The 26,411-nt window shown below is 45.8% G+C and overlaps 1 protein-coding gene across 1 annotated transcript; it reads right to left on the reverse strand.

Moving 5' to 3' along the window:
- Nucleotides 1-1,570: 1,570 nt before the first annotated feature.
- Vipas39 (VPS33B interacting protein, apical-basolateral polarity regulator, spe-39 homolog) lies at nt 1,571-26,217 on the reverse strand. The gene is made up of 19 exons (XM_051148885.1): nt 26,070-26,217; nt 23,583-23,675; nt 20,567-20,669; nt 18,754-18,894; nt 17,342-17,380; nt 16,316-16,380; nt 15,569-15,625; nt 14,446-14,538; nt 13,955-13,988; nt 12,934-13,036; nt 11,124-11,151; nt 9,878-9,951; nt 7,825-7,900; nt 7,107-7,241; nt 5,995-6,036; nt 5,587-5,676; nt 3,053-3,139; nt 2,514-2,603; nt 1,571-1,828 (listed from the first exon to the last, which is right to left on the reverse strand). Exons 2-19 carry the CDS (start codon nt 23,673-23,675, stop codon nt 1,571-1,573), a joined length of 1,608 nt encoding a protein of 535 aa, XP_051004842.1. The 5' UTR covers nt 26,070-26,217.
- Between the last annotated feature and the right edge of the window lie 194 nt (nt 26,218-26,411).

A 26,411-nucleotide genomic window follows, 5' to 3' on the forward strand; every position in this document is an offset into this window, starting at 1 on the left:
GATGTGAAGACAGGCTGCTGACAGTCACAGATGCAAACAAGACACTGAGCAGTTAGTACACCTTTGTGCACTAAGTAACCAGAGGGGAAAGAGAAGCACCACGAATGCAACAGTTTTATTAGGAGTGTGAGCATATCAGGAAAATCCAGTTCAAGGAAGCACAGGGCAAAAAGTAACATTGCGGATGTCCCCAGCAGGTCAAGTGGTGAACAGCACCTCTATGAAGGTATGTGAGTGGAACTGTTGCCACATCAGCCCCGGGAGACTTGTGGATGCTTCTGCTGAGATGATTTTTGCCTAAGAGCGCTCAGCATGGTGAACCTGAATTCTGAGTAAGACTGAATCTGAGACAGAAGCAGACGATGAGGTAAAGCAGATGGCTCGCCACCGGGACAGTGTGCAGATGAGAGAGGGCCCCAAGTCATGAACGGGAAGTTGACAGGAACAGCAGGCGGATTCTGGCTGAAGACACACAGTGTCTGGAAGTGTCATAGGATGTGGCCATGAGCCGCGAGAATTTGAATCTGGTTTCCAGCAGGTCCTGAGCAATATAGGTATCCCGTCCTGAGGCCCCTGAAGAGTCAACTTAGTTTGTTCTGACATCCTTTAGAGCAGAAATGTGACATCCATCCAACACCAGGTTCTGGGTAACAATGGCTGAGAGAAATGACACAGGTATGTCACAAGCATCCAGAGACACCTGTAGCTTAGTCCAGGTGGCTTTCTGAATTGGCCATTTCTCTCTGACCAAGAGACATCTTTCCCAAGATGGGGTCCAACCTTTCTGCCAGCACCAGGTGCAGAGCATCTTTCTGGAGTCAAAGCCTTAGCTACTGGCCTTTAGATAATGTCCCTTGGACAGATCAGTCTGAAGATACATGTGCGCAGATGCTGGTTTCTGTCCCCAAACCAGCAGCCATTGCCTGTGAATGACAGGCTGAAGTGGCAGAATGCCGTGGCTCTCCCGAGAACAGAGTTCTCTGTTTTCACAGGCAAAAAAGTAAGGGTTGAGGCAGGTTTTAGGGTAGCAAATGACCCTTAGTTCTTCCATCGAATTTGCTATGAAAAAAAAAGCAGACAAAGGTGTAATCAGTGTTTACTCATCACTACAATGAGGAGGAAGGAATGAAAATAACTATTAGATTGGAGGCTGTTGAGTTTTGTTGTCTGGCACAGGGTGTCTCTATGTAGCCCAGTCTAGCCTAGAACTCAGAGTATATCCCAGGCTAGCCTCAAACTCTTTTTTTTTTTTTTTTCAAGACAGGGTTTCTCTGTGTAGCCTTGGCTGTCCTGGACTCACTTTATAGACCAGGCTGGCCTTGAACTTACAGCGATCCACCTGCCTCTGCCTCCCGAGTGTTGGGATTAAAGGTGTGTGCCACCACGCCAGGCCTTAGCCTCAAACTCTTGATGTCGCTGCCTCATCAAGACATCAAGAGTTTGAGGCTAGCCTGGGACATACTCTGAGTCAGGCTAGACTGGGCTACATAGAGACACAATAAGCAGGGAATCAAGTTAAGCCTCATGCTGCGGTCTCCGTTATTCCTCTATCTTGGGTGACTTCTGCTGCTCAACATAGCTCTCCAGTCACTTCAGCCCACAGGTGAGTCTTGTATCCACGTGGTTCAGCTAAGTGCACCCGCCTAGGGCTTGGGATCATACACTTGGTGCTACTTAGTGACTGGTCTCCTAGGCTCACTAGAGGGTAAGAGGAAGTACTTACCGAGCTGCTGAGAATGGCGTCGATTTTTTCTTCCTCAGGGGATCCTTTATCCACTTTGCTCCTGTATGCAAGCAACTGCTGACGATCCTTCAGGTCTCGGCAGGTCTGTACACCAAAACACAGTCAAATCCCTACGCGGCCTTCCCTGTAAGGGGCCTGCTCTTTCTGTCACTGTTTCTGTGCCCCTGAGCTCAAGGACAGGACAGCAGATTAGAATAGGATGACATTTGTAAGGCACCCACAGATCCCCGTGCTAGAGAGAAGGCCACAGAGCTCACACCGCTTGACTCTTTTTAATGATTCTAAATGTAACTTAAAAGCTAGAATTCAGTCCAGAGACTGGGAAAACAGCACAGGAATGTTGTTCTTCAAACAGCTCTAGCTGTCCTGGACCTTGCTCTGAAGACCAGGCTGGCCTTGAACTCACAGAGATCCACCTGCCTCTGCCTCTGTCTCTGCCTCCCAAGTGCTGGGATTAAAGGCCTGCGTCACCACTGCCTGGCTTGTTTTTTGTTTTATGAAACAGTTTCTCTGTGTAGCCTTGGCTGTCCTGGACTCACTTTGAAGACCAGGCTGTCCTCAAACTCACAGCGATCCGCCTGCCTCTGTCTCCCTGAGTGCTGAGATTACAGGCGTGCACCACCATGCCCGGTTTTCTAACTCATTCCTGCCAGTCTATTTTGTCCATCCAGTCAAAACCACTGGGACATTTCAGGAGCTGGGGTAAATGCTGTATCCCTGATTCTCTTCCCAGGACCTAGCTCAGGGTTCCTACTTCTTGGGGACTCACATCAATGACAACATCATGGCACTTGAACTTAGTGGCTAAGTTCAACTTTGTGTCCACATCTTCCACCAGGTTAACATATTCCTGCAATATCTGTAGGGAAAAGTGCTCTGGTTAATGAGGAAAATACAAGACTCCCTAGGGAGGAAAAATAAGCTCTAAGGAAGGGAGAATTCAATATCAGTGTCTGCAAGAGCCATGAGGAACCATGGTTTTGCAGTGGGAAATGACTCCCCTGCTACCTCAGGAGAAAAGAGAAAAGCAGGCCTCCTTGCCCTGAAGCCAGATACACAGGCTACAGGGCTAGAGCTGGGCCAGGGCACGCCTGCTGTGCCTCCACCTTGCCTATAAGGAGTCCTCTGAACCATCTGAACAGTGCGCAGGTCTCCATATGGCTGGATACGGAGCTGCTCCTCACAGACAGTCTGAGGTTACGTGTGAAAGGAAGGTTCTGCCTGCCCTTTTCGAGCCCAGGTCCAGCAGTCCCAGTGCTACCTTAAGAAAATGACCACAGCTCACTAGCTCTTTTTCAGAGCCATTACCTGGACAGGGGCACTGTTCTTGTGCAAAATTTCCACGACTCGATGGAAGCCAATGGGTGCTCGCTTCTTGGTGTAACCTAACCAGTTCTGAAAGAAAGGACAGCAGCAGGTGGGCCACATGTCATTAGCACACTGGCCTCACCCCGCTTGCGTTTCATGGTCATATCAGAAAAACAAGGTAGATAGGATGAGGGGGAGGGAAATAGTGAAAGATGGATTTTTTTTTTTTTTTTTTTAGAAAAGCCAAGGTATGTAGGGGGTAGGGGGGAAAAAAAGAGAAGTATAAAACAAAATAAATTCTTTGATCCAGGCAATAACGCATGGAAAACAGTCTGTGAAATGGTCCTAAATGGAGTAAGTGATTAATAACCTATCAACCATAAGTGTGTCAATACAAAAGAATTGTACCTCTCCATCTTTACATGCACATGGAAGCGTTTGTTTGTAAATTCATGCAGTAAGGTCTGGGAAGCTACTGACAACAGTATTTTCCCTGAATGGAGTCAAAGCAGGCAGACAACCAAAAATGAACCCTTATGTTGAAATGAGTCCAGGCTTTGCGCATGCTCTCTCCGCACTCTGCTACCAGAAGCACGGCTCTAGCCCTCTCAATCATTATAGAATTTTGTGTACAGTATTAGATTTTTCTTTTTGGTTTTTCAAGACTTGGTTTCTCCGTGTAGCCTTGGCTGTCCTGGACTCACTCTGTAGACCAAGCTGGCCTTGAACTCACAGAGACCCGCCTGCCTCTGCCTCCCTGCGTTCTGAGATTATAGACATGAGTCACTACACCTGGCTTGTGTTGGATTTTTCTATGAGCATGTTTTGCTTTAGTAGTTAATATAACTAATTGATAAATAAGTAGAAAAATAGAAAATTCGCCAGGCGTGGTGGCTCATACCTTTAATCCCAGCACTCGGGAGGCAGAGGCAGGGTTATCTCTGAGTTCGAGGCCAGCCTGGTCTATAAAGCGAGTCCAGGATAGCCAAGGCTACACAGAGAAACTCTGTCTCAAAAAACAAAACAAAACAAAACAAAAACACAGAAAATTCTCAAGGCTAGAATGAAAAAATATATTTAAATGTCAAACCAATTTGTATGGAACTACAAAAGATCTCAAATAACCAAACCAATCCTGAGAAAGAAAACACACACACATACACACACACAAACACACTAGTGATAACGTAGGATGGATGTTATTAGCTTGAACTATAGTAATCATTCCATTATATAAACCAAAATACCATACTTTACACTTTACAGTACATAATAATCAATTGTCCAAACTATAGATATAAATTAATAGGGATTATATAAACCAAAACACCATGCTGCACACTTTATGGTACATAATAATCAACTGTCTAAACTCTATATATAAATTAATAGAGATTACAGCCATATCCAAGGATTGGATAGAATACACTGTATCCTAATAGCACATAAATACAAAACTAAAAAAGGGGCTGGAGAGATGGGTCAGAGATTAAGAATACTTGTTACTCTAGTATAGGGCCCCTAGTATAGGGCCCTGGGTTGGAGTCCCAGAGCCCACAGAGTGGCTCACAACCATCTATAACTGCCATTTACACAGTACATTCCTACATATAAGTCTTAAACAAACAAAAAAGCCAAAAAACAGTAATAACCTAACTTAAAACTGATACATATACATGGCAGGTATTTCCAGAGGACCTAGGTTCAATTCCCAGCACCCACATGGTGGCTCACAACCATCTATAACTCCAGTCCTAGGGGACCAGATTCCCTCTTCTGACGTTATTAGATATGCAGGGCTATGTGCATGCTCATAAAATAAAAGTAATTCTTAAAAAACAAAATCCTGGGGCTGGAGAGATGGCTCAGATGTTAAGAGCACTGGCTGTTCTTCCAAAGGTCTTGAGTGCAACTCCCGTAAACAACATGGTGCCTCCTAACCATCTATATTGGGATCTGGTGCCATCTTATGGCGGGCAGGCATACATGCAGGCAGAACATTGTATACATAATAAATCTTTTTTAAAAAATCCTAAGTCTAGATTCCTATACTTCAAGATAAATAGACTAATTTATTGAGATATAATACTTATGAGACAAATACTTGAATTTTAAAGGGAAAAGTGTTATATATAGTTTATGGTCAAGTGGCTCTGACAAAATGTGTATTAAAAATAAAAAGCTAGCCAGGCATGGTGGCATACACCTTTAATCCCAGCACTCAGGAGGCAGAGGCAGGAGGATCATTGTGAGTTCGAGGACAGCCTGGTCTATGAAGCAAGTCTAGGACAGACAAGGTTACACAGAGAAACCCTGTCTTGGAAAAACAAAAAAGTAAAAGCTAAACAATATAGCAAAATGTTAATACAATTGTAGGTAGAAACAGTGGCCTCTACACTCTTCTTTCAAATTTACCTTACATTTAGAATTTTGCAAACAGAAGCTGGAAGAAGACTCACTGAGACCTGGAACTAGAGGCCTGTGAAGGCCTTCTCTCTGCAAAGGCCTCAAAGCACGTGTGTCAGGACACCCACCTTTGTGGTGAAGAGGGCGTCAACGTCATTCCAGGCGCGAAGCTTGGCACGAGCAGCCAAGGCTGTCAACACATACTGCTTGTCTGGGATCTGAAGCGCAGAGACCAGAAAAAAGTAAGAGGAAATAGAAATGCATCCATTAAATGCTTTAGCTTTTAGAAAAGCGTATATATTTGCTGATGTTGATTTTGTCCCTTAAAAGCAATAAATTTCACAGGTCATCAAAACCCCTTCTCTTCCAAGACCCACACTGCTGTACATTGGAACAGTCAAGTTTTCTCTCACTTCCCATAAACTCCTAACTTTCTAGTTAACCCTGGACATCAAAAGCCACAGTGCAGAGGCTTTCCAAGTACCATGTACTCCACGAAGTACTCTGACTCTACAAAACAGACAATGCAACACTACCTTGAATGTCTTCTTCAGGTTGACAGGACTGCTGAAGGTCCCCTAGGATGACATGGGAGAAGAAACTTTAATGAAATCACCCACTTTAATGAAATCATTCATTTTTTTCTGTTTTGGTTTTTCGACACAAGGTTTCCCTGCTATCCTGGAACTCACTTTGTAGACCAGGCTGGCCTCAAACTCACAGAGATCCGCCTGCCTCTGCCTCCCAAGTGCTGGGATTACAGGTGTGCACCACCATGCCTGGCTCCTCATGGTCTTTTTTATTAAACAGACTTTCTGTGTAAACTGTAAACCATTTAAACATAGAAATCAATTTATGAGAAAGTCTCCATTGAGTCTAATGGAGCACCACACAACCTACTTTATCAGGAAAAAGACTAGTGAGTATGGTGCTTTTTCAATTTTCCTGCTAATCCAAGCAAAAGAAAAGCAAACTTGTAAGGGTTAAGTCAAGTCCAAACTTTTAGAGAAAAGGGGGCTGGAAAGGTGACCCAGTGGTTAAGAGCGCTGGCTGTGCTTGCAGAGGACCTGGCTGCAACTCTCAGCATCCACATGGCAGCTCACAACCATCTGTAATTCCAGTCCTAGGGGATCAGCCACCCTATTGGGCCTCCATGGGTACCCAGACATACTTGCAGGCAAAATACCCACACACATGCCTTTAATTCCAGTACTTGGGAGGTAGACGCAGGTGGATCTCTGTGAATTTGAAGCTGGCCTGGTCTACAGAGCAAGTTCCAGGGTAGCTAGGGTTACACAGAGAAACTCTGTCTCAAAACCAAAACCAACTAACCAATCAAATAAAAACACCCATACATACAAAGTTATTATTATTATTATTATTTTTGTAAATAGAGAGCTACCCATAGCCATCTGACATTGATCTCTTCTGTGCCACTGCTAAGGGAGCCAGCACCAGAGACACCAGGTGCTCTGCTAGTGTGGGAGCCACATATGGCCACACAGACCCTCATAAACCTTTGTGCCCTGGCTCACTCTTGCTGAGGGCCTGCAGAGTTTGTGGCTGGTGTTTGAAAACCACACAAGGCCACTGACACTACATCCAAATACTGGATCTGAACAAGGCCCCGCTCTTACTCCGCCGGTACCTCGGACTCCAAGTAGTGATAGAAGCAGGCGTAGAAGAGTGTCGTCACGAGAGGCATGTTGAGAATGGATGCTTTCCGGGGGTGCTTGCGGAAGATCTCGGTCTGCCCTGCAGATTCTAGGTGTCGATCATTTGCCTGTGGTGGAGTGAGCCCAGGAAAAAGAGAAACAACGTCTATGGGGAGAGGCCGGGAGAAAACCTGTACTGCCTCAGCGGTTGTGTTTCCCACCCCAGGAGTGAAGCAAAAACGCAGAGCATGGGAACTGCTTAGGATATCCTAGAGAGAGCCAAACCCACGAACAGATCACAGATCCCAACAGCTCAGCGTGGTGCTGCATGCCTGTAAGCCCAGCACTTGGGAGGAGGAAGCAGAAAGGTCAGGCATTCATGGCCTCATTACATAGTGAGGTCAAGGCCAGCCTGGGCTCCATGACAGCCTGTCTCAAAGCAAAAAGAAAGAAAAGAAACAAAGAAAGGAAGAAGGGAAGAAAGAAAGAGGAGAGAAGGGAAGAAGGAAGTGGAAATGATGCAAGCAAATTGGAATGAAGAGGAACAGTAAACACCTCTAGGCTAGCAGCAGGTAAGAAGGAAAGGGGTGCCGAAGGGCAACCAAGAGAAACAGAGGGGAAGTAAAGGGCTGTGCCAGAAAATGCGTGCGGAGCAAAGGGTGGTGCAGATGCTACCCGGCTCTGAGCCTGGGCAGCGGCAAGGGCTCTAACCTCAATGATGATCTGCCGTTCCAGGAGCGTGTAATGGTCTTGGATGTGTGCAGAATCTTCTGCTGAAAACGGTAAACTGGTGAAGGGCCGCAAGGTTAGTACCTTTTCTATGTGAAAATCTCCACAAACCCAAGTAACCCAAACGCTGCAAAAACCTTTCAAGTCTGGTGCCAGCCCACCAGCTCGATATCCTTTAAGGCAGGCAAGAAAGCAGAATAGAGGAGACTTTGGCCTGGCTGCTGTCTGAGGTGTGCCAATGGGAGCATGCGTGCAGCCCAGGTTGAGCCGCCAGCACGGCACAGACAGGTGAGGCGGCATATGTCCATTACCCAGTTCCCAAGGTGGAGACATGAGAAGCCCAGTATTAGCCATACCTGGCTGCGAGGGAATTCAAGACCAGCCTGGGCTACATAATACCAATTTCAAAAGAGAGAAAGAGATGGAGACTTTGAAAGTTCAAAAGGGATCCCCTCAAAGTCTACAAAATGCACAGTTGTAAGTGATTTTGCTGTAGAAAGAAGAGCCTTTGGGGAGTTAGCTATTTGATGAATGGGTCGCAAAGCTAGTGAGCCCAGAAAAATGCCCACCATCAACACGCCAACAGAGCTCTGTGCCTTGCTGACCTCTACTGACTGTGAACTATTTTTAGTGTAGAGGAATAAAAAGCAAATTAAATTATATGGCATAGAGGTAGGTTTGCAAATTAGCGAAGATTGCACCAATCTTCAGAAATGTCAAGGAATCATCTTCAAAACTATGTCTTTAGCCAGATATGGTGGCACGTGTCTATAATCCCAGCACTTGTGAGGTGGAGCCAGGATGCTCAGGAGTTCAACATCATTCTTGATTACATGACAAGTTCCAGGCCTTTCTGGGTATGTGACAGGAAAAGGTACCTTTAACCTTCATTTCAGACTTCTACCCCTTAGACAATGACGCATGTTCCTCTACTCACTGCAGAAACAAGCCTGAGTGTGAACCACAGCTCTCAATCTGGTGACATCAAGATTAGGGGTTTCAAGCCAGGCGTGGTGGTGCATGCCTTTAATCCTAGCACTTAGGAGGCAGAGGCAGGTAGATCTCTGTGAGTTGGAGGCCAGCCTAGTCTACAAAGTGAGTCCAGGACAGGCAAGGCTACACGGAGAAACCCTGTCTCGAAACACTAGGAAAAAAAAATAGGTGTTTCATAGACAAGCAAATTCTAAATATGACCCTGGAAATCCTCTCATGAGGAATGGCTAAAACAATTGTGAACACTGGGCCTTGAGAAGCAGGGGATCCTGGGAGGCTATGTAGCTATCTGGCTAGATAGTAAAGCACATTTCAGCTTAACCCAAGGAAGCGCTTTCCTATAATGAAGGCAAGCCAACAATAAGGTGAGTCACTTCCGAGAGCAGTGAGCATCCCAACAGAAGAGCAGTAACATCCGGGGCTGGGGCTGAAAGCTTGCGCCACAGCAGCAGTCCTGACACCTGGAGCTTCAAGACCCCCAACACGAAAAATGCTCAAGGTCCACCAAGAGTTGTCACCTTTACTTTTATTTCACTAAATCACAAAAAGTTCACCACTGGGGCTGGAGAGGTGGCTCAGTGGTTAAGAGCAGTGGCTGTTCTTCCAGAGGACCTAGGTTCAATTCCCAGCACCCACATGGCAACTCACAGCTTGTCTGTAACTCCAGTTCCAGGGAATCTATCACCCTCACATAACATACGTGCAAGTAAAACACCAATGTATAAAAACAAATCATTAAAAATGTAGCACCAATTTTATTGCCAAAAAGAGGGGATATGTGAGAAGTAAAGTCCCAGAACAAAGACAGTCTTTCTAATTCTATACATTTCACTTTAGGGAAGACCTATGTTGCTCCATTTTTCTCAGGTTTCCTCCAATCAGTGAAAACTCTGCTGGCGACCAGTACTGGGGAGCCACCGAGGGAGCTGGCCTTCAAACAGTGCCCATGGGACTCACCGTTAGCCTTCCCGAGTGAACCACCCACTCGTGTGCCTTTCTTCCCCTTACTGCAGCTGCGTAGAACTACTTTTCCCATACTCACCCAATGCAGGTCTTAAGAAATTCTTTTCGTTTTTCAGGGTCCTGAATGTTCAAATGCTCTCGATAATGGGATAGCTACAAAACACAGAGAATTTTTTTTTTTTTTAGTTTTTTGAGACAGAGTTTCCCTATGTATCTTGTCTGGCCTAGACTTTGTAGACCAGGCTGGCCTTGAACTCATAGCGATCCACCTGACTCTGCGTCCCGAGTGCTGGGATTAAAAGGTGTGCACCACCAAACCCATCTATCACAGAGAATTTTGAGCTATCATGTCTCCTTAAAAGAGAGAGGGAGCTGGGATATCATTCAGAGCATGTACCGTACTTGTGTAAGCACACATAAATGTAGACACACACACACACAAAGAAGCAGAGAAAGAGAGGGAGAGAGAACACTAAGTGGCCGTGTGTGTGGTAAGTATGTGTGTGTACTTGCCTGTGTTTGTATATGTATAAAAGCCAGAGGCCAATATATGGCTCTTTCTCTATTGTTCTCCATTATCATTCTTCCCCGCCCCCCAGACAGGGTCTCTCTGTGTAGCCTTGGCTGTCCCGGACTCACTTTGTAAACCAGGCTGTCCTTGAACTCACAGCAATTGCCTGCCTCTGCCTCCTGAATGCTGGGATTAAAGGTGTGCATTACCACTGCCTGGCTCTCCATTCTGTCTCTATAGAATTATTTTAAGTTGTGTGCATGTGCTTGAATGCAGGTGCCTTAGGAGCCAGGACATCAGATCGCCTGAGGCTGGAGTCTGACCTAGGTGCTGGGAACAGAGTTCCAGTCCCCCACATGAGCAGTCCACACTCTAACTACTGAGCCGTCTCCTCAGTCCATCCACCTTCTCTTCTGAGCCAGGCTCTCCCACTGCACTGGGATCGCCTTGTCCCCACTGCCTCAGCACTGGGCTTGCAGATGCGTTCCCACAGCACGCAATTTTTACATGGGCCAGGGGGACCCAAACTAAGGGTCTCATGCTTGCACAAGGAGCACTCTATCCCTGAGCCATCTCCCCAGCTTGTCAGGACACTTTCTATGTTCTAAAGACCCACATCCCTGACTCCCCGAGTCCTGGACTGTAGACGGCCATGTGTGTGAGGAGTGGCTGGGCAGAGTGTCCTTTCCCACATACCCGTCTTCTACATCTAATCAACAAGAAAAGGACTGAGCAGGAGAACGTGGTGGCCAGGCTGGACTTTGACTTCATGCCTGGTAAATAGAGTCCCAGTAGAAACAAATGTCACACTTACCGCCAGCTCTTCTGTTCTGTCTAGGAACCTGGGGGAAAGCAGAAGGGAGTGGGACAGTTCAATCTACTGAGGCGTGGCGTTTCCTCTCAGAGGTGACAGGTCTAGAAGAAACCCAGTTCCACTCATCTCCTGTATACTGAGGTAAGCGCTACTCTTACATGTCTGCCACCTCTTCTCCTCCAAACCACTCAGTGACTCGCGGTCTACTTGTCCCTCTGTTTTAACTAAACGGAACAGTTGGGCAGGGCATTGAGAGCTTAAACACCACCTGCCCCAACAACGGTCGCTTACTTGTGTGTGTCTTTCTGTCTGTCTTTTCTTTTTGAGACAGGGTTTCTCTGGGTAGCCTCAGCTGTCCTGGAACTCCATTTGTAGACCAGGATGGCCTTGAACTCTGCCTGCTTCTGTCTCCCAAGTGCTGGGATGTGCAACCACTGCCCAACCTGTTTGTTTACTCAAAATTAAAACACTGTTTTTTGTTTTTGTTTTTTATCAAAAACAAACTTGGAAACAAGCACTCTGCACAATTCTCCATTCCGTTCATGTACAGAGTATAATGTAGCCCGTCTTCTGTCCCCTCTTTATTCTAAATAGACCATAATTAACAACACTGCCTTGGTGAGGAAAGGATGCCTGACAAGCCTTCCCTGACAGGAAAGGAATACCAGAGAGAGCAGGCAGCCTGCCTCTGTGGGCATGTCATCTTCGGCAGACTCCTTCTGACCTAACCAGGTGAATAAAGTGCTTAGTCTGTGGGGCAGCTCATCACAGAGCCTGTCCACAGGGTAAATGAGTTACTCTGGGTCACAAAACCTAAAGAGGCTCGCACACCTTCTGACATTGAATAAAGGATGAAATGTGCATACGGTTTAATCCAAGAGCAAGAAATCACCTCCACTTACTAAAATGAAGCAGAGAAGATGGTAGAAGGCCACCAAGCAGACAGCTCACCTCTTACCTAGCCTCCCAGTGCACCCAAATGGTAACGCTCCGACAAGCAGCCTGACTAGGAAACTATAGTTCCTCCTTCTTTTCTACTGTACTCGCTGGCATCATGTGAACAAGAGGAAGGCACCTTTTTTGGTTTTTGGGTTTTTTGGGGTTTTTTGGTTTTTTGAGACAGGGTTTCTTTGTGTAACAGTCCTGGCTATCCTGGACTCGCTTTTGTAGACCAGACTGGCCTCGAACTCACAGCACTCCAGCTGCCTCTGCATCCCAAGGCGTGCGCCACCACGCCCAGCCCAAGGAAGGCACTTTAATGGGGGATTTTTTTTTTTTTTTTTTTTTTTTTTGGTTTTTCGAGACAGGGTTTCTCTGTGTAGCCTTGGCTGTCCTAGACTCACTTTGTAGACCAGCCTGGCCTTGAACTCACAGTGATCTGCCTGCCTCTGCCTCTTCATGCGGGAGATTAAAGGCGTGCGCCACCACCGCCTGGCTTTAATGGGGGATTTTACAAGAAAATGCTTAGCAAATGCTGATTAATATAGCACAGTAATGCTAGCTACTTACTCCAGTCTTTGTGACCCTCTGCAGTGATGTCACTATCTCCATTTTACAAGGGAAAAGTCCACTCTCAGGAAGTTAACAGAGGAACAAGAAAGAAGCATCCGCATTCCAAGTGTGTCTGCCTGTGAGGCCTGGTCCTCAGCACCTAACATCCCCCACACTGCACGGTGGTGTAACTGTCCCAACACATTTCAACATCTAGTTTTCTAGGTGTTTCTGACAGTGCTTTCAATTTCTTTGTACCCCTCAGAGTGCTCTGGAAATGTTCCTGACAGACTTCATAGACCCAAAGCCCAGGTCTTACCTGAAGAGATCTAACAGCAGCTTTTGGTCCCCTACTTCCTTAAGGAAATGAATGAGATGTCTCAGGGCGACTTGGCGTACCTCCAGCTCTCGGAAAAGGATCTCTGGCATGTAGGAAGAAGTTAGGTGGAGAAAGAAGTAAAGTTTCCTAGCCCTCAAGTCTGAGACTGGCCTCTCCACTCACACACCTAAGCATCACCTCCTGAAAGCCCAGCAAAAGCTAAGGATGGGTTCTTCCTGGTCTCAATCCACCATCATTAACAGCCACTAAGCCCTAGAGCAGCGGTTCTCAGCCTTCCTAATGCTGTGACTCTTTAATACAGTTCCTCAGGTTGTGGTTTCCTAACCATAAAATTATTTCATTGTTACTTCATAACTGTCATTTTGCTACTGTTATGAATCGTAATGTAAATGTCTGACACACAGCAGGATATCTGATATGTGACCCCTGTGAAAAGGTCATTCAACCTTCACAGGGGTCACGACCCACAGGTTGAGAACCACAGCCCTAGAGCACCACACAGCCATCTAGTCAGCCTTTTGGTTCTTAGTAACACTAAGAGCGGGCACTTCTCACTTCCAATCACACAGCCCATGTGTTCCCAATGAAGAGAGAGGCTAATATAGCCCACACCTTATAGGCTGTGTTAGCATACTGCCCCTAGTCTGCCTAGCAACCTATGACATCATTATCAGCCTGCTACTAGGTAGGGCAGCTGCCCAGGATATACAAAGGGCAAACTGGCCTCTCTCTCTTGCTCATCTTCCTCTCTCTTCCTCTTTCTCTCTCTCTCTCTGGGGTGCCCTTCCCTGCTCTCCCCTGGTCCTATAATAAACTTTGCCATATCATATCTGTTACCTGGCATCTCATTTTTAATCATTACAGGCTGCCCTTAGAGGTGATGCATGCTCTCAGGCCCCAGGTCACCTCTGCTGCCTCTGAACCAGACTTGATCCTGGCGAATTCTGATATAACAGCCACATGCACCGCTGAGAGGAGACTTCCTTCAAACTGTGCTCACCTTTGCTCAGGGTTCTTTTCAGGAAGATCAGAACCTAGAGGAAAAGAGACAAAGACTGTGCACCCTTCCGCAAAGGCTGCCCTGACCACCTCATGTCTAGGAAGGAAGCCAATGATGTGTTAGGGATCACTACAGGCAGACACACCTCTGTGTGGGACAGGAAGAAAGGATGGAGTGCTGGAATTGAGCCATGTCTAGGTGTCCACAAGCCCACACCCATTGTGCCCACTCACGCTGAGAGACTCTACTTCCTGTCTGCTTAGAAAGCACTCTCTCACGGTTCCACTGCTATGCCACTCTGCATAGTATAGAGCAGCCAGCATTCTGTTTTCTGGTTATAATGAACAGCTCTACACAGAACGCATGTCTCCTCCACCTGAGCCCGGAGCACAGCTTTCTGAGAGCCCAATGCCTAGAGAGGAAGCAGGCTCTTGACACGCAACCCGAACTGTGAAGTCACGTTTGACTGAGTTCTCAACCCTCACACTTACTGCAGTGATGACATTTCCATCATGCATGTTTACTGCCTCTTCGAGGAGCTGCAGCTTGTCCTGTAAGGAGCGGAATCGCTCTAGTGAGCAGACCTGCAGAGTAAGAACACGAAGACTGTGTAAGGAGGCCACTACCTATCTTCCTTTGTCACGGGAGAGTGAGGGAGGGACAGCAATGAAAGAAGGCACCCAGAGAGGGCCTCTATATTTACATACTGGTCTCTGGGCTCTGTGAGCCTGAAGGTCCCTCTGTATTCTATCTAGTTCAATGTGATGCCCTGTAGGAGGAGGCTGATGTCTTCAAGCCTTGACCAAATCAACAAATCATCATTTATTTTTTTCTTCATATAGTTTTCATACAATAAAATCAACCCTACACAAGTATATAGCTCAGCTTTGAGAGTGCCTATATCCTAGTAACCACTAGGGCAGACACAGAATGCTGCTCACACCCTTTAACAGCCCCTCAGACCATGCCGACATTAACGTCCTCCTGTTCCTGGCTCACCAACCACTCATCTGCTTCCAGTCATTGTAATTCTGTCTTTCTTAGAGTTTCACACAAAAAAGATTGTCACTAAATAATCAATTACGTTTCAAAGAAAATACTCCCAAATTTCAACAAAAAAAGTTTTTTAACAGTGCAGACTGTTAAAAAAAAAATTTAACCTCAAATCAACACTTATCTCAAATCAACACTTATCCCACACCATGTACAAAAATTAAATCACAATGCATCACTCTCTTTCTTGTGTGGGGTAAGAGCAGGTTTGCCAGGGCCTCCACTGTGCATCCAGGCTGGCCTCAAACTTGCTGTGTAGCCCAAGGTGGCTTTACGCTTGCTTTTTTTCTGCCTCAGCCTCCAGGTGCTGGGACTTCAGGCGTGCTCTACCACACATAGCTACTCTCTTCCATCATGGCTTCTCCACTATGCTGGCAAAGCAACTCCAACCCCCGAGATTTTGGAGCCGGGTTCTAACTGTAGTGGGTTTGCTTTGCTCCTGAAAACGACTCCACCCCAGAAATGGGAACTGGGAAAGGATGTCAGGATATCCTTCCTGTGGGAACACACTACTCCCCTTGCTAAAGAATCCTATAAGACTTTTCTCTTCGGTAGCCTTACCTTGCCCCGGCGGAGGCGTCGCACTGTATCACTGGGGCTCCAGTCATTGCTGTAATCCTGGAATATGAGCAACAGACAGACCATACATTAAGGGCTCAGAATTGCTAGTCTACCAGCTCCAGTCTCAAATTCAATCTTTACACTATGGAAGAAATACTCTATGGGAAAGAATTAATAAAAACAAAAACAAAAACAAAAACAAAAACAAAAACAAAACAAAACCCACAACTGGAATGGCCCTGTTTTGAGTCTGGCTTTGGTGTTAGTTTCTAAAGGAACTAGAGCAAGGGCAGCAGAGGCAGTAAGAGGTGAGACCTCTCGGCCTTGTGGCTCAGAGTTCCAAACTCTACATGCAACCAGTTGCACCTGAGACCCCAATAGTCAGCATCATTTGCCAAGAAAAGGAAAGACATTTGACACATAGCCCCCTGTAATCTTAGGCTATAGTTTCTTCCTTTGGATCAATTACTTATTTAGAATGCTTCATGGGACTCCCACCTCCACCATGCCCCAGACTACAGAGACAATAACTTGGTTTTATTTCAAACTCCTAAAAGGTAGTAGAAGGGGTGGTAAGGAAGCACGGAGCCTGTGTCAGAAAAGATGGATCTTGAGGCCAAGTTCTAGCCTTTCCTGGATGTGAGAACCCAACTAAGACCAATTTTCTCACTCGTGAGAGGGATCACGTGCTGCATAATGGCGCTTTGGCCAATGCATATACAATGACAGAGAAATTCTGTAACTCACCCTGTATTCTCCCTTAGGTCTCCCCACCTCTGGAGCATAACTTTTGGCAGGGGTGTCTGACAGAGCTGGAAAGAAACCAGAAGCCAGCTTAGAAGGCTTTGTGAAGCCTGTTTATCATTCTTTCCTTTCTTGCTTCTTCCTCACAAGCTGTGTCTGTGCATGCATGAGCACATGTGCATGTGTGTGTGCACATGTGTGCTTCAGGGGTGTACATACATACCAAGAGATCAGACTCATGTCATCTAGCTATGGTGGTTTAAATAAGAGTGGTCCCCATAGGCTCATGTACTTAAATGTTTAAATCACTAGAGTGGCACTGTTTGAAAGAATTAGAAGGATTAAGAGGTGTGGCCTTGTTCGAGAAAGTATATCACTGGGGCGGCCTTTCAGGTTTCTAAAATCCACCAAGCCCAGAGTCTGTCTCTGTGTGCGTGTGTGTGTGTCTCTCTCTGTCTCTCTCTGTCTCTCTCTCTCACTCTCTCTCGCTCTCTCTCGCTCTCTGCTTACAGATCAGGATGAAGTTCTCAGCTACTGCTCCAGGGCCATGATGCTGCCATACTTCCTGCCATGATGATAATGGACTAAACCTCTGACACTGTAAGCCAGCTCTCAATTAAATGCTTTCTCTTACAATAGCTGCTGTCATCATGGTATCTTTTCACAGCAATATAACACTAACTAAGACACCAGCCTGTGTATAAATTCCTCTGTGTAGGGAGCTATCTCACCAGAACCCTCCCCCCTTTTTTAACCCAAATAAGACAAACGACCAATCTTTTGTCTCTTGGGGTACACCTCCATGGGCAAAGGTAGAACTCTGCTCTTTCTTGACTGCAGCCCTAGCAGTCATCCCTGGCAGTGGAGCCTATGAAACTTCTACCTCCTCACTTAGTACCAGACACTTTCTCTAAATTTAGAGGAAAGTTAATTACTCATCCAATTACCACCTGTCCCCAGGACTCTCCAGGTTGTACCCCAAATCACCAACATCTCCAGGAGCAATCAAGAAAAGAGGCCAATGCTTACCATCAGAAAGGGACTGGAAACTCCCAGGTCTAGTTCTGCCTGAGGGAAAGAACACAGCAGAAAGAGGCCAACAGTTCAAGTCAGACCACCCATACTTGGCTGAGGACATTGGGCACATAGAGCCTTATGATGCAATGTGGAGAAACGGCTTCATAAAGTTTTTATTCGGGGATGGGGAGATGGCTCAGAGTTAAGGGCACTGGCAGCTTCCCAGAGGAGCAGAATTTGACTCCTGACATTCACCGGGTGGCTCACAATCATGTGTAACTCTAGTTCAAGTGGCTGGGTGTGGTAGCACACGCCTTTAATCCCAGCACTCGGAGGCCAGCCTGGTCTACAAAGTGAGTCCAGGACAGCCAAGGTTACACAGAGAAACCCTGTCTCGAAAAAAACAAACAAACAAACAAAACTCTAGTTCAAGTGGCGCCAACATCCTTTTCTGGTCTCCATGGATACCAGGCATATAGATAGTACACAGACATACATGTAGGCAATGCACCCATATACATGAAAAAGTAAAATATATAAAAGCTTTTATTCAGCTTCAGCAATCTGACATGCTAGTCAACAGGGGTCAGAGAGAAATATTTTAAGTGTGATAAAATATACACAATGTAAAATTTACTACTCTCATTATCTTTAAGTGCAGAATTCAGTGGCATGAAATACAGTGACAACCACCATCCAGTTCCACTACCCTGAGACTCTGTGCCTATAAGCAGTAACTGTCCATTCCCCAGCCTGAGGAGGCTGCTGTCCTACCCTCTGTCTCCAGGAGCTGTCTATCCACATGGGTGGGGTCACACAGTATTTGTCCTGTTGTTTACAGCACCCTGTATAATTCCCTAAGGTCCATGCCTATTATAACATGCATCTTCCATTCACTTTTAACAGTAAGTAGCAGTCCATTGCATGTGTAGTCCGTGTTGTGCTTATCCTTTTAGCCCACAAGGACATCACACTGCTCTAATCTTTTTGGCTTTTGAATAATGCTTTCTCAAATACCAGCATACAAACATCTGCTCAAGTCCCTGCATTCAATTCCTTTTGAGAAGTACTTAACAGTGACAGTAGTTCACATGCTAATCCTTTGTTCAACTTTTTTAGAAACTGCCACACTATCTTTCATGGCAGCTGCACAATTACACATTCCCACCAGGGACACACAAAGGTTCCCAACAGGATGGCATAAAAGGCAAAGAGGAATTCTGATCTAGACAAATTTCAATACCTGACATGGGGCTGTCAGTTTCATTCGTGTTCTACAGATAGATCTAGCTAATACCTGGCAATTTCTCATCTCGTCTACTCCTCATACTAAGCTGCCCGCTCAAAGGAGAATGAAAACATCAGCCTAAGCATGTTCCTGAGAAGGAAAATGAATCCCCCTGTCCTTGACCCCCACGCTTTACCTCTAAAGAAGCTGCTCAGGGAGTAGGTGGAAGCAGGTTTAGGTAGCTGTGTGTAGAAGCTACTTCGGCCCTTTAGCTGCTCGCGTGCCTCAGGGGTTGACCCACTATTCCCAGCAGTCTCTTTGATGGACCATGAGATACCTACAGGACGGCAAGAACCAAGTAAGCCTCTTCCAAGGTAGCCCTTGATCCCCACAAACTCTAAGGCTGCTGAGAGGCCCTGGGCCCCTGGGCAGCAGGAGGTCAGTCATTAGGAATATTGACAAAGGGAGGAGGAAACAGAAGGCAATGCAAATGGTCTTCAAATCTATGGGAAGATGCTCTGCCTCCCCCCCTCTCTTTTTAAATTTTATTTATTGATTATTTATACAGTGTTCTTGCCTGCATGTAGGCCTGCACACCAGAAATGGACACAAGATCTCATTATAGACGGCTGTGAGCCACCATGTGGTTGCTGGGAATTGAACTCAGGACCTCTGGAAGAGCAGCCAGTGCTCTTAACTTCTGAGCCATCTCTCCAGCCCCTTGTTTTGTTTTTTTGAGACAGGGTTTCTCTGTGTAGCTCTGGCTATCTGGAACTCACTCTGTAGACCAGGCTGGCCTTGAACTCATAGAGATGCACCTGCCTCTGCCTCCCAAATGCAGAAATTAAAGGTGTGTACCACCACCCCCAGCCAACTTTTTGTTGTTGTTGTTGTTGTTGTTTTTAAATCATGCTATATTACCTTCTAGGAAAAAAAACTTTTGTTTTTGGTTTTTTTGTTTTGGTTTTGTTTTGGGGTTTTGTTTGTTTGTTGTTTTTTGCTTTTCAAGACAGGGTTTCTCTTGTAGTCCTGGCTGTCCTGGAACTCACTCTGTAGACCAGGCTGGCCTTGAACTCACAGAGATCCTCCTGCCTCTACCTCCTGAGTGCTGGAACAAAAGGCGTGTGCCACCACACCCGGCGGAAAAAAACTTTTAATTAAAAACTTTTAAAATCAGGTGGAAAAATGAAGGGAAGAAAATTGGACAGAGTCTATGAAGAAATTAAGTGGTGTTATATAATTAAGAACTGATGGCTAAGCTGGGTGTGGTGGCGCACGCCTTTAATTTCTCCACTTGGGAGGCAGAGGCAGGCAGATCACTGTGAGTTTGAGGCCAGCCTGGTCCACAAAATGAGTCCAGGACAGCCAGAGGTACACAGAGAGACCCTGTCTCGGAAAAAACAAAACAGAACTGATGGCTAAAGGGCTGGAGAGATGTGGTTAAGAGCACTGACTGCTCTTCCAGAGGTCCTGAGTTCAATTCCCAGCAACCATATGGTGACTCACAACCATCCATAATGAGATCTGGTGCCCTCTTCTGGTGTGCAGACTTAACACTGTATATGTAATATAAAATAAAACAAAACAAAAAAACCTGATGGCTAAGGACTGTAGTTCTGACAACCTGTTATAAGATTTAAGTTAACAGTTCCCAAACAGGACCACATATTACTCCCTTCAGCTGAGACTATAACTCGGTTGTGGAGGACACATTCAGTTCTCAACACACACATATACACATCCCTCCCCCAAAAACCCACTGAATGAGACTCTCCAGGGCAAAGCCTAGGAACCTGTAATTCTAACAAGCACCCATGAGTCTGAACTAGCCATCCAAGCATTCACCCCAGGAAGCCACATAAGCGCCACTGTTGTGTTTCTCCACAGGGCTCTGCCTGTGCGGGCTGCAGCATCTGAGACCAGCAGAGCTGTTTCTGAGCAGCACCAAGAGACAGAGGTGCAGCCTTTGTGACTGACAGGACGCCCTAATAGCCTCTCCAGGTTCTTACTTCCCACAGGTTCTCCAGTCCAGCTGACTCGTTCCAGGTCATCGTCATCGTCGTCATCTACGAAGTCTCGAAGGCTATTCACGGCCCGTTTGGATTCCTTTAACTGTAAAAGGACATGAAGCATAGTAGGCTGGCAGTCCTCACTTCCGTTCTGTCACTGCTCACCAAGACCGAGCAACCGGGCCTCGATAACTGCCAATAACTATCTGTAGTCTGCATCCAGCCTGGAAATCACTGCACTGCAGCAGTGCAGCGGAGGAGTCAAAGCCACTCTGGAATTCTACCATATCCTAACTAGGGCTTGTTTGCAAATCTGAGTAAATTTTATTCACTTCTCCAATAATGACTATTATCAAGCATGCCATTTTTCAAAAACAAGTTATCAAGGTGCAATGGTGTGTGCCTGTGGTTCCAGCTGCCAGGAAGACAGATGCAGGAAAACAGCTTGAGCCCAAGAACATAGGATTCCATCTCAAAAATAATGATATAAATTGAGTGTGGTGGTACATGCCTATAACTCCAGCATTCATAAGGTAGAGGCAGCTCCAATGGAAAAAAAAAAAAGCAAAAACAACAACAAACAAAAACAAAAAGAAAACCAACTAAACAAACAAAAAAACCAAAACCAAAAACTTGGACATGGTAGATCCAGCAGCACACCTTTAAGCACTCAAGAGACAAAGGCTGGCAGATCTCTGTGAGTTTAAGGCCACCTAAGGCTACACGGTGAGACACTGTTTAAGAGAGAGAGAGAGAGAGAGAGAGAGAGACAGGAGAAAAATGAAAAAACAAAAACAAAAACAAAAAACCAAAAAATCAGGAACCTGTAAGATGGCTCAGCAGATGTCTTAATTACGGTTTCTATTGCTGTGATGAAACACCATGACTGAAAAGCAAGTTGGGAAGGAAAGAATTTATTCAGTTTATACTTCCGGATCATAGTCCATCATTGGAGGAAGTCAGGACAGGAACTCAAGCAGGGCTGGAACCTGGAGGCAGGAGCTGATGCAGAGGCCATAGAGAGGTGCTGCTTACTGGCTTGCGAACCCTGTCTTGTTCAGCTACTTTCTTATAGAACCCAAGACCACCAGCCCAGGGAGGGCCCCACCTACCATGGGCTGGGCCCTCCCCCACCAATGACTAACTGAGAAAATGCCTTACAGCCGGATCTCAGGGAGGCATTTCCTCAACTGAGGCTCCTTCCTCTATGACTCTAGCTTGTGTCAAGTTGACACACCAAACCAGGCAGTTGAACAGGTGAAGGCATTTGCTACCAAGGAGTTCAATCTTCAGGACCCACATGGTTAAAGGAGAGAACGGACTCCTGCAAGCTGTTCTCTGTCGGCCACATGCAAACAATGGCACACGTACACCCTCACACATAAATAAATAAAATAAAATTTCTTTAAAAGTGAAAAAGGAGACAAAAGCAGGCATATCAGAAACTCAAGGCCTTTATACACTATCAAGTTTGAGGCGAGCCTTGGCTATCTTGGAAGTTGCCCTGTAGACCAGGTTGGCTTCAAACTCACAGAGATCCACATGCCTCTGCCTCCAAAGCAGTGCTGGGATTAAAGCAGCATGTACCATGACTGCCCTGGAGATCTGTAATTTTTTTTTCTTTCTTTCTTTCTTTCTTTTTTTTTTTTTTTTTTTCGAGACAGGGTTTCTTTGTGTAGCCTGGACTCGCTTTGTAGACCAGGCTGGCCTCGAACTCACAGCAATCTGCCTGCCTCTGCCTCCCGAGTGCTGGGATCAAAGGCGTGCGTCACCATGTCCAGCCATTTTTTTTTTTTCTCTTAAAGTAAAAGTAAGGGTAAAGTTAGTTTTTATAATCTTTCTGGCTCTTTTTTAAGTGCTTCTCTCCATGAAGGTTGCTATAGTTTCTATCTGTTTCTAACTTGAATGTAGTGTGTGTGCATGTATCACACGTATGTACAGGTGTGCCCATCCCACTGCACAAGGCTGGAGCATAGGGGGTGCTGGCTAGATGTATGTCAGCCTAACACACACTAGAGGCACTTGGGAAAAGGAACCTCGGTTGAGACTGGTTTGTGGCAGCGCCATTGCTGGTCTGGTAGTCCTGGGAGCTGTAAGAGAACAGGATGAACAAGGCAGTGAGCAGCAGCCTCTGCTCAGTGCCTGCCCCCAGGTTCCTGCCCTGACTTCCCTCAGTGGTGGAGTACAACCAGAGGGTTATAAGGTGAAATAGGCCATTTCTTCTTTTTGATCACCACAGGAACAGAAGCCTAACTAAGCCGGACTATTTTATGGAGTCTGCTCTGAAGACTAAATTCAGGCCACTGGGATTGTGCCAGCACCCTTACTGGCTGAGACACTTCAGAAGCCACTACATAGTTTGAATTCTGAGTGTCCCCAAAAGGCTTATGGGTTAAAACCTGGTCCTTTGGGGTAGCCCTATGAGGAGGCTTTGAGAAGTGGAGCCTAATAGGAGATCCTTTAGCCAAAGGGATTGTGGGACTGTGCCCTGTTCTATTCATACTCTTTGCTTTCTGGCCATGAGATAAGCAGTTTTGTTCTATCATGTGGCTGCACCGTGATGTGCTACCTATCCCAGTTCCAGAACAACAGAGCTAACTGACCACGATCTAGAACCCTGAAAACTGAACCAACGATAAGGCTGGACTAGTTGATTACCTTGCTTCTTTCTTTCTATTTTTAAAAGATTTTTTAATTATGTATACAGTGCTCTGCCTGCATATACACCTGCAAGCCAGAAGAGGGCATCAGATCACATTATAGATGGTTGTGAGCCACCATGTGGTTGCTGGGAACTGAACTCAGGACCTCTGGGAGAGCAGCCAGTGCTCTTAACCTCTGAGCCATCTCTCCAGCCCCCTGGATACTGGGTATTTCATATAACAGTAGAAAGCTGACTAACATGCAGGCTTTTCTGAACAGGTGACCTAACATTACCAGCCTCCTGTAGATGAGAAGAAGCTTTAGAGAGGCAGCCAAGAGTAAGGTATGACCCTTGGCCCTTGTGGAAACCTACCTGTGAGAGCTCATCATCTTCATCATCGAAAGTGAAAGCCTTGAACTTGGAGCTGTTCCAATACTCCTCCTCGTCACCTTTTGTCCGGTTCATCTGCAGGGAAAGGAAGACAGGGACAGGTCCCTTTTTGGATCTCTCCAAAAAGTGTTCCACTACCAATAGCTCCCAGAAGTAAGGGGTGTAGAAAGGAATCTGGCATAGCATCTGCCGTGTAAATCAGATCCTTGGGTTTCCAGCTCATCAGATCAGGTTAGATAGTCCAGTTAGACATTCATTCCTAGAAGCCTTACTGTGTTTATTGTGTTCAAGTACTCAGGTGTCATGACAACTATGAAAAGTGCAAGCTCTGGCCTCCCTGCAGAAGGATCCCATTAGAGCTAGGGTACCAAGCAAAGAGGACACTGTAAGAGAGGCAAATGCTTTCAGGATCCATAATTCTGCCGAACACACAAAGATCAGCCAAAGCTCACCCCAAACAGAATAGGTGAACTCATGAGAGCCATCTCTGAGACACGCTCCCAAGCTCTGGGAACACTACAGTTGACTATAGCCAACAAGGGTTCCTCTCTTCCAGTATGCTCTGTCACAAAGAGAAAGCAATGAAAATCTTGTCTGGATAATCAATTCATGATTATTTTATTAATCACTTGGCCAATTCTGGGGTCAATTTTTGGGAATATTACCAGGAAAACAAAATATATATGATTAGCCGAAAGATCCCAAATCCTCTAAAACTAAACTGGATAGCTAAGTATCAAAACTTCCACCGCACCTGATCAGCTACAGGGTTTCTAAGTAAATGGCTCTGTTTCTAAGACTTGGAGAAATGCTGTCTTGCATTCCTGGCTTATAGTGAAGAATAAACAGTACTCAGAAAATCTAACAAAGTACCTAGCAGAAAATAAACACTTTAGATTACATCCTTTCAGTATTTGATACTTTATTGACAAGTCTTTACTTCCTCATCTGTAAAATGGGCATAGCAGGTAGCATTTCTTATAAGAATTAGGACTAGTCGGGTGGTGGTGGTACACGCCTTTAATGCCAGCACTTGGGAGGCAGAGGCAGGTGGATCTCTGTGAGTTCAAGGCCAGCCTGGTCAACAAAGTGATTCCAGAACAGCCAAGGCTACACAGAGAAACCCTGTCTCAAAAAACCAAAAACAGAAAGAAAAAAAAAAAAAAAAAAAAAAAAAAAGAGAGAGAGAGAGAGAAAAGAAAAAAGAAAAGAAAGCATTAGGACTAAACTAGACAATATACACAAAGCGCTGACTGCCTGACAGAAAGGCAAGGGCCACCATTAGCTTTTATTACTTAATTGGACCTCATATAAAACTAGAGATATTTATTTAATTTTTTGCAGTGCTGGGAATTGAATTTAGGGCCCCACATATTTTAGGTAAGCACTCTACCACTGAACTATATTCCCAGCCTCAAAAAAACCAAACCAAAACAAAAAAACCAAAACAAAAAAACCCCCCTGTTTTTTAAAAGCAGTCTTAAAGATTGTCATTCATTTGTCCTCAGAACAATCCTAAAAAGTAGGTCTGGGAGACCCCCCTTCCCCACAGCCAGGGAAACAAAGCACTAAAGTATTAAACATCTTTACTAATCACTCCTACTCCAAATACAATCCAGGTTCTCTGGCTCCTAGACACACACACACACACACACACACACACACACACACACACACATATACATTTTTGGGAAGACTAGACAGATCTTTACAACGGTACCTACAAATAAGCAGAGAATGTGTCTAACAAGCCTAATATTCCACGAGAGAATTTCTAGAATCTTTAGTCAGACTATAGCAGTTGATATAATAATCTATATTTCTGGTGGGAAAAGAGACCGTGACTTACTTGGTAAATAAATGGTAACAATGTAATAATTCTAAGACGACACAAAGCAATCCCGTACAATGTTCAGAGTGAGCCAAAAAGGGGATTTCAGTGATTTAAAATGCTTCCGAGATTTGATCCTATCTTCACCTGTACACTGAGGGCCCCACAAGGGTAGGCTGACAGCTGAGAGAGAACAGTAACATGGCACAGGGAAAAGAGGACCCATTCCAAACAAAACAAGAAGCAACCCACAACCAAGACACTCCTTGCCTCGGGGCACTGTAGAAACCAGCTGCTCTAAGTTAGGCTACATTTTTAAGGCGGTGCTTGAGAACGCAGACCTGAGAAGCTAGGCTACTACAACAGGAACGTCCAGGAAGCCACACATCTACAGCAAACCTAAGAGCCTGGAGGGTCCCTGAGAGAGGACATGCTCGTTCAGAACTAAAAGTTCTCAACTAGCTGCTGGGGCTCACTGGGAAGCTCGAGCTCCGAGCATACACTGGTTCCCAAGAGTGATCCCGACCAGAAGAATCAGGTCAAGAGTGAGAGTGTAGGGATGCCTCGGAGGAGACCGGAAAAGAACAAGGATGCGGAGAGGGTGGGTTCAGCTAGACAGGGGCTTAGGAGACCCTCACCTCTTCCACACCGAGCCCTCCCTCTCAGGACAGCGCCAGGCTCAACCGCCGGACCACCCTTTCTAATTAGGCAGTGCGGCATAGAGAGGGGGCCGAAGAGGACAGACGCTAGAGAAGCGAAGAAGAGGGAGCCGAAGAAGGACTGCCCGCACAGCATTCTGGGAGTTGTAGTTCCTTGACCTCGATCATCCTTGCGTTCTGCCGGTGGACCGCGGGGCTTCTGAACTACCATTCCCAAAAACACTAGTGCATCGTGCTAGGTCATTTCCTTTACTTTCAGCGTGACCTTCCGCAGTTATCGGAAGGATTGTTTTCAAGACTACAACTCCCATCAGGCTCAGC

Source organism: Acomys russatus, chromosome 1 (assembly GCF_903995435.1).
Source record: "Acomys russatus chromosome 1, mAcoRus1.1, whole genome shotgun sequence".
In the NCBI taxonomy this organism is placed as follows: Eukaryota; Metazoa; Chordata; class Mammalia; order Rodentia; family Muridae; genus Acomys; species Acomys russatus.

Excerpts from the sequence above, each read along its gene's own strand:
- Vipas39 (XM_051148885.1), bottom strand. The coding sequence starts at position 23,675 with ATGAACCGGACAAAAGGTGACGAGGAGGAGTATTGGAACAGCTCCAAG. Across the intron at positions 7,901-9,877 it reads TTTCTTAAGACCTGCATTGG|TTTACCGTTTTCAGCAGAAG; the intron begins GTGAGTATGGGA and ends GCCCTTCACCAG. Across the intron at positions 5,677-5,994 it reads ACCTGAAGAAGACATTCAAG|ATCCCAGACAAGCAGTATGT; the intron begins GTAGTGTTGCAT and ends TCTGCGCTTCAG.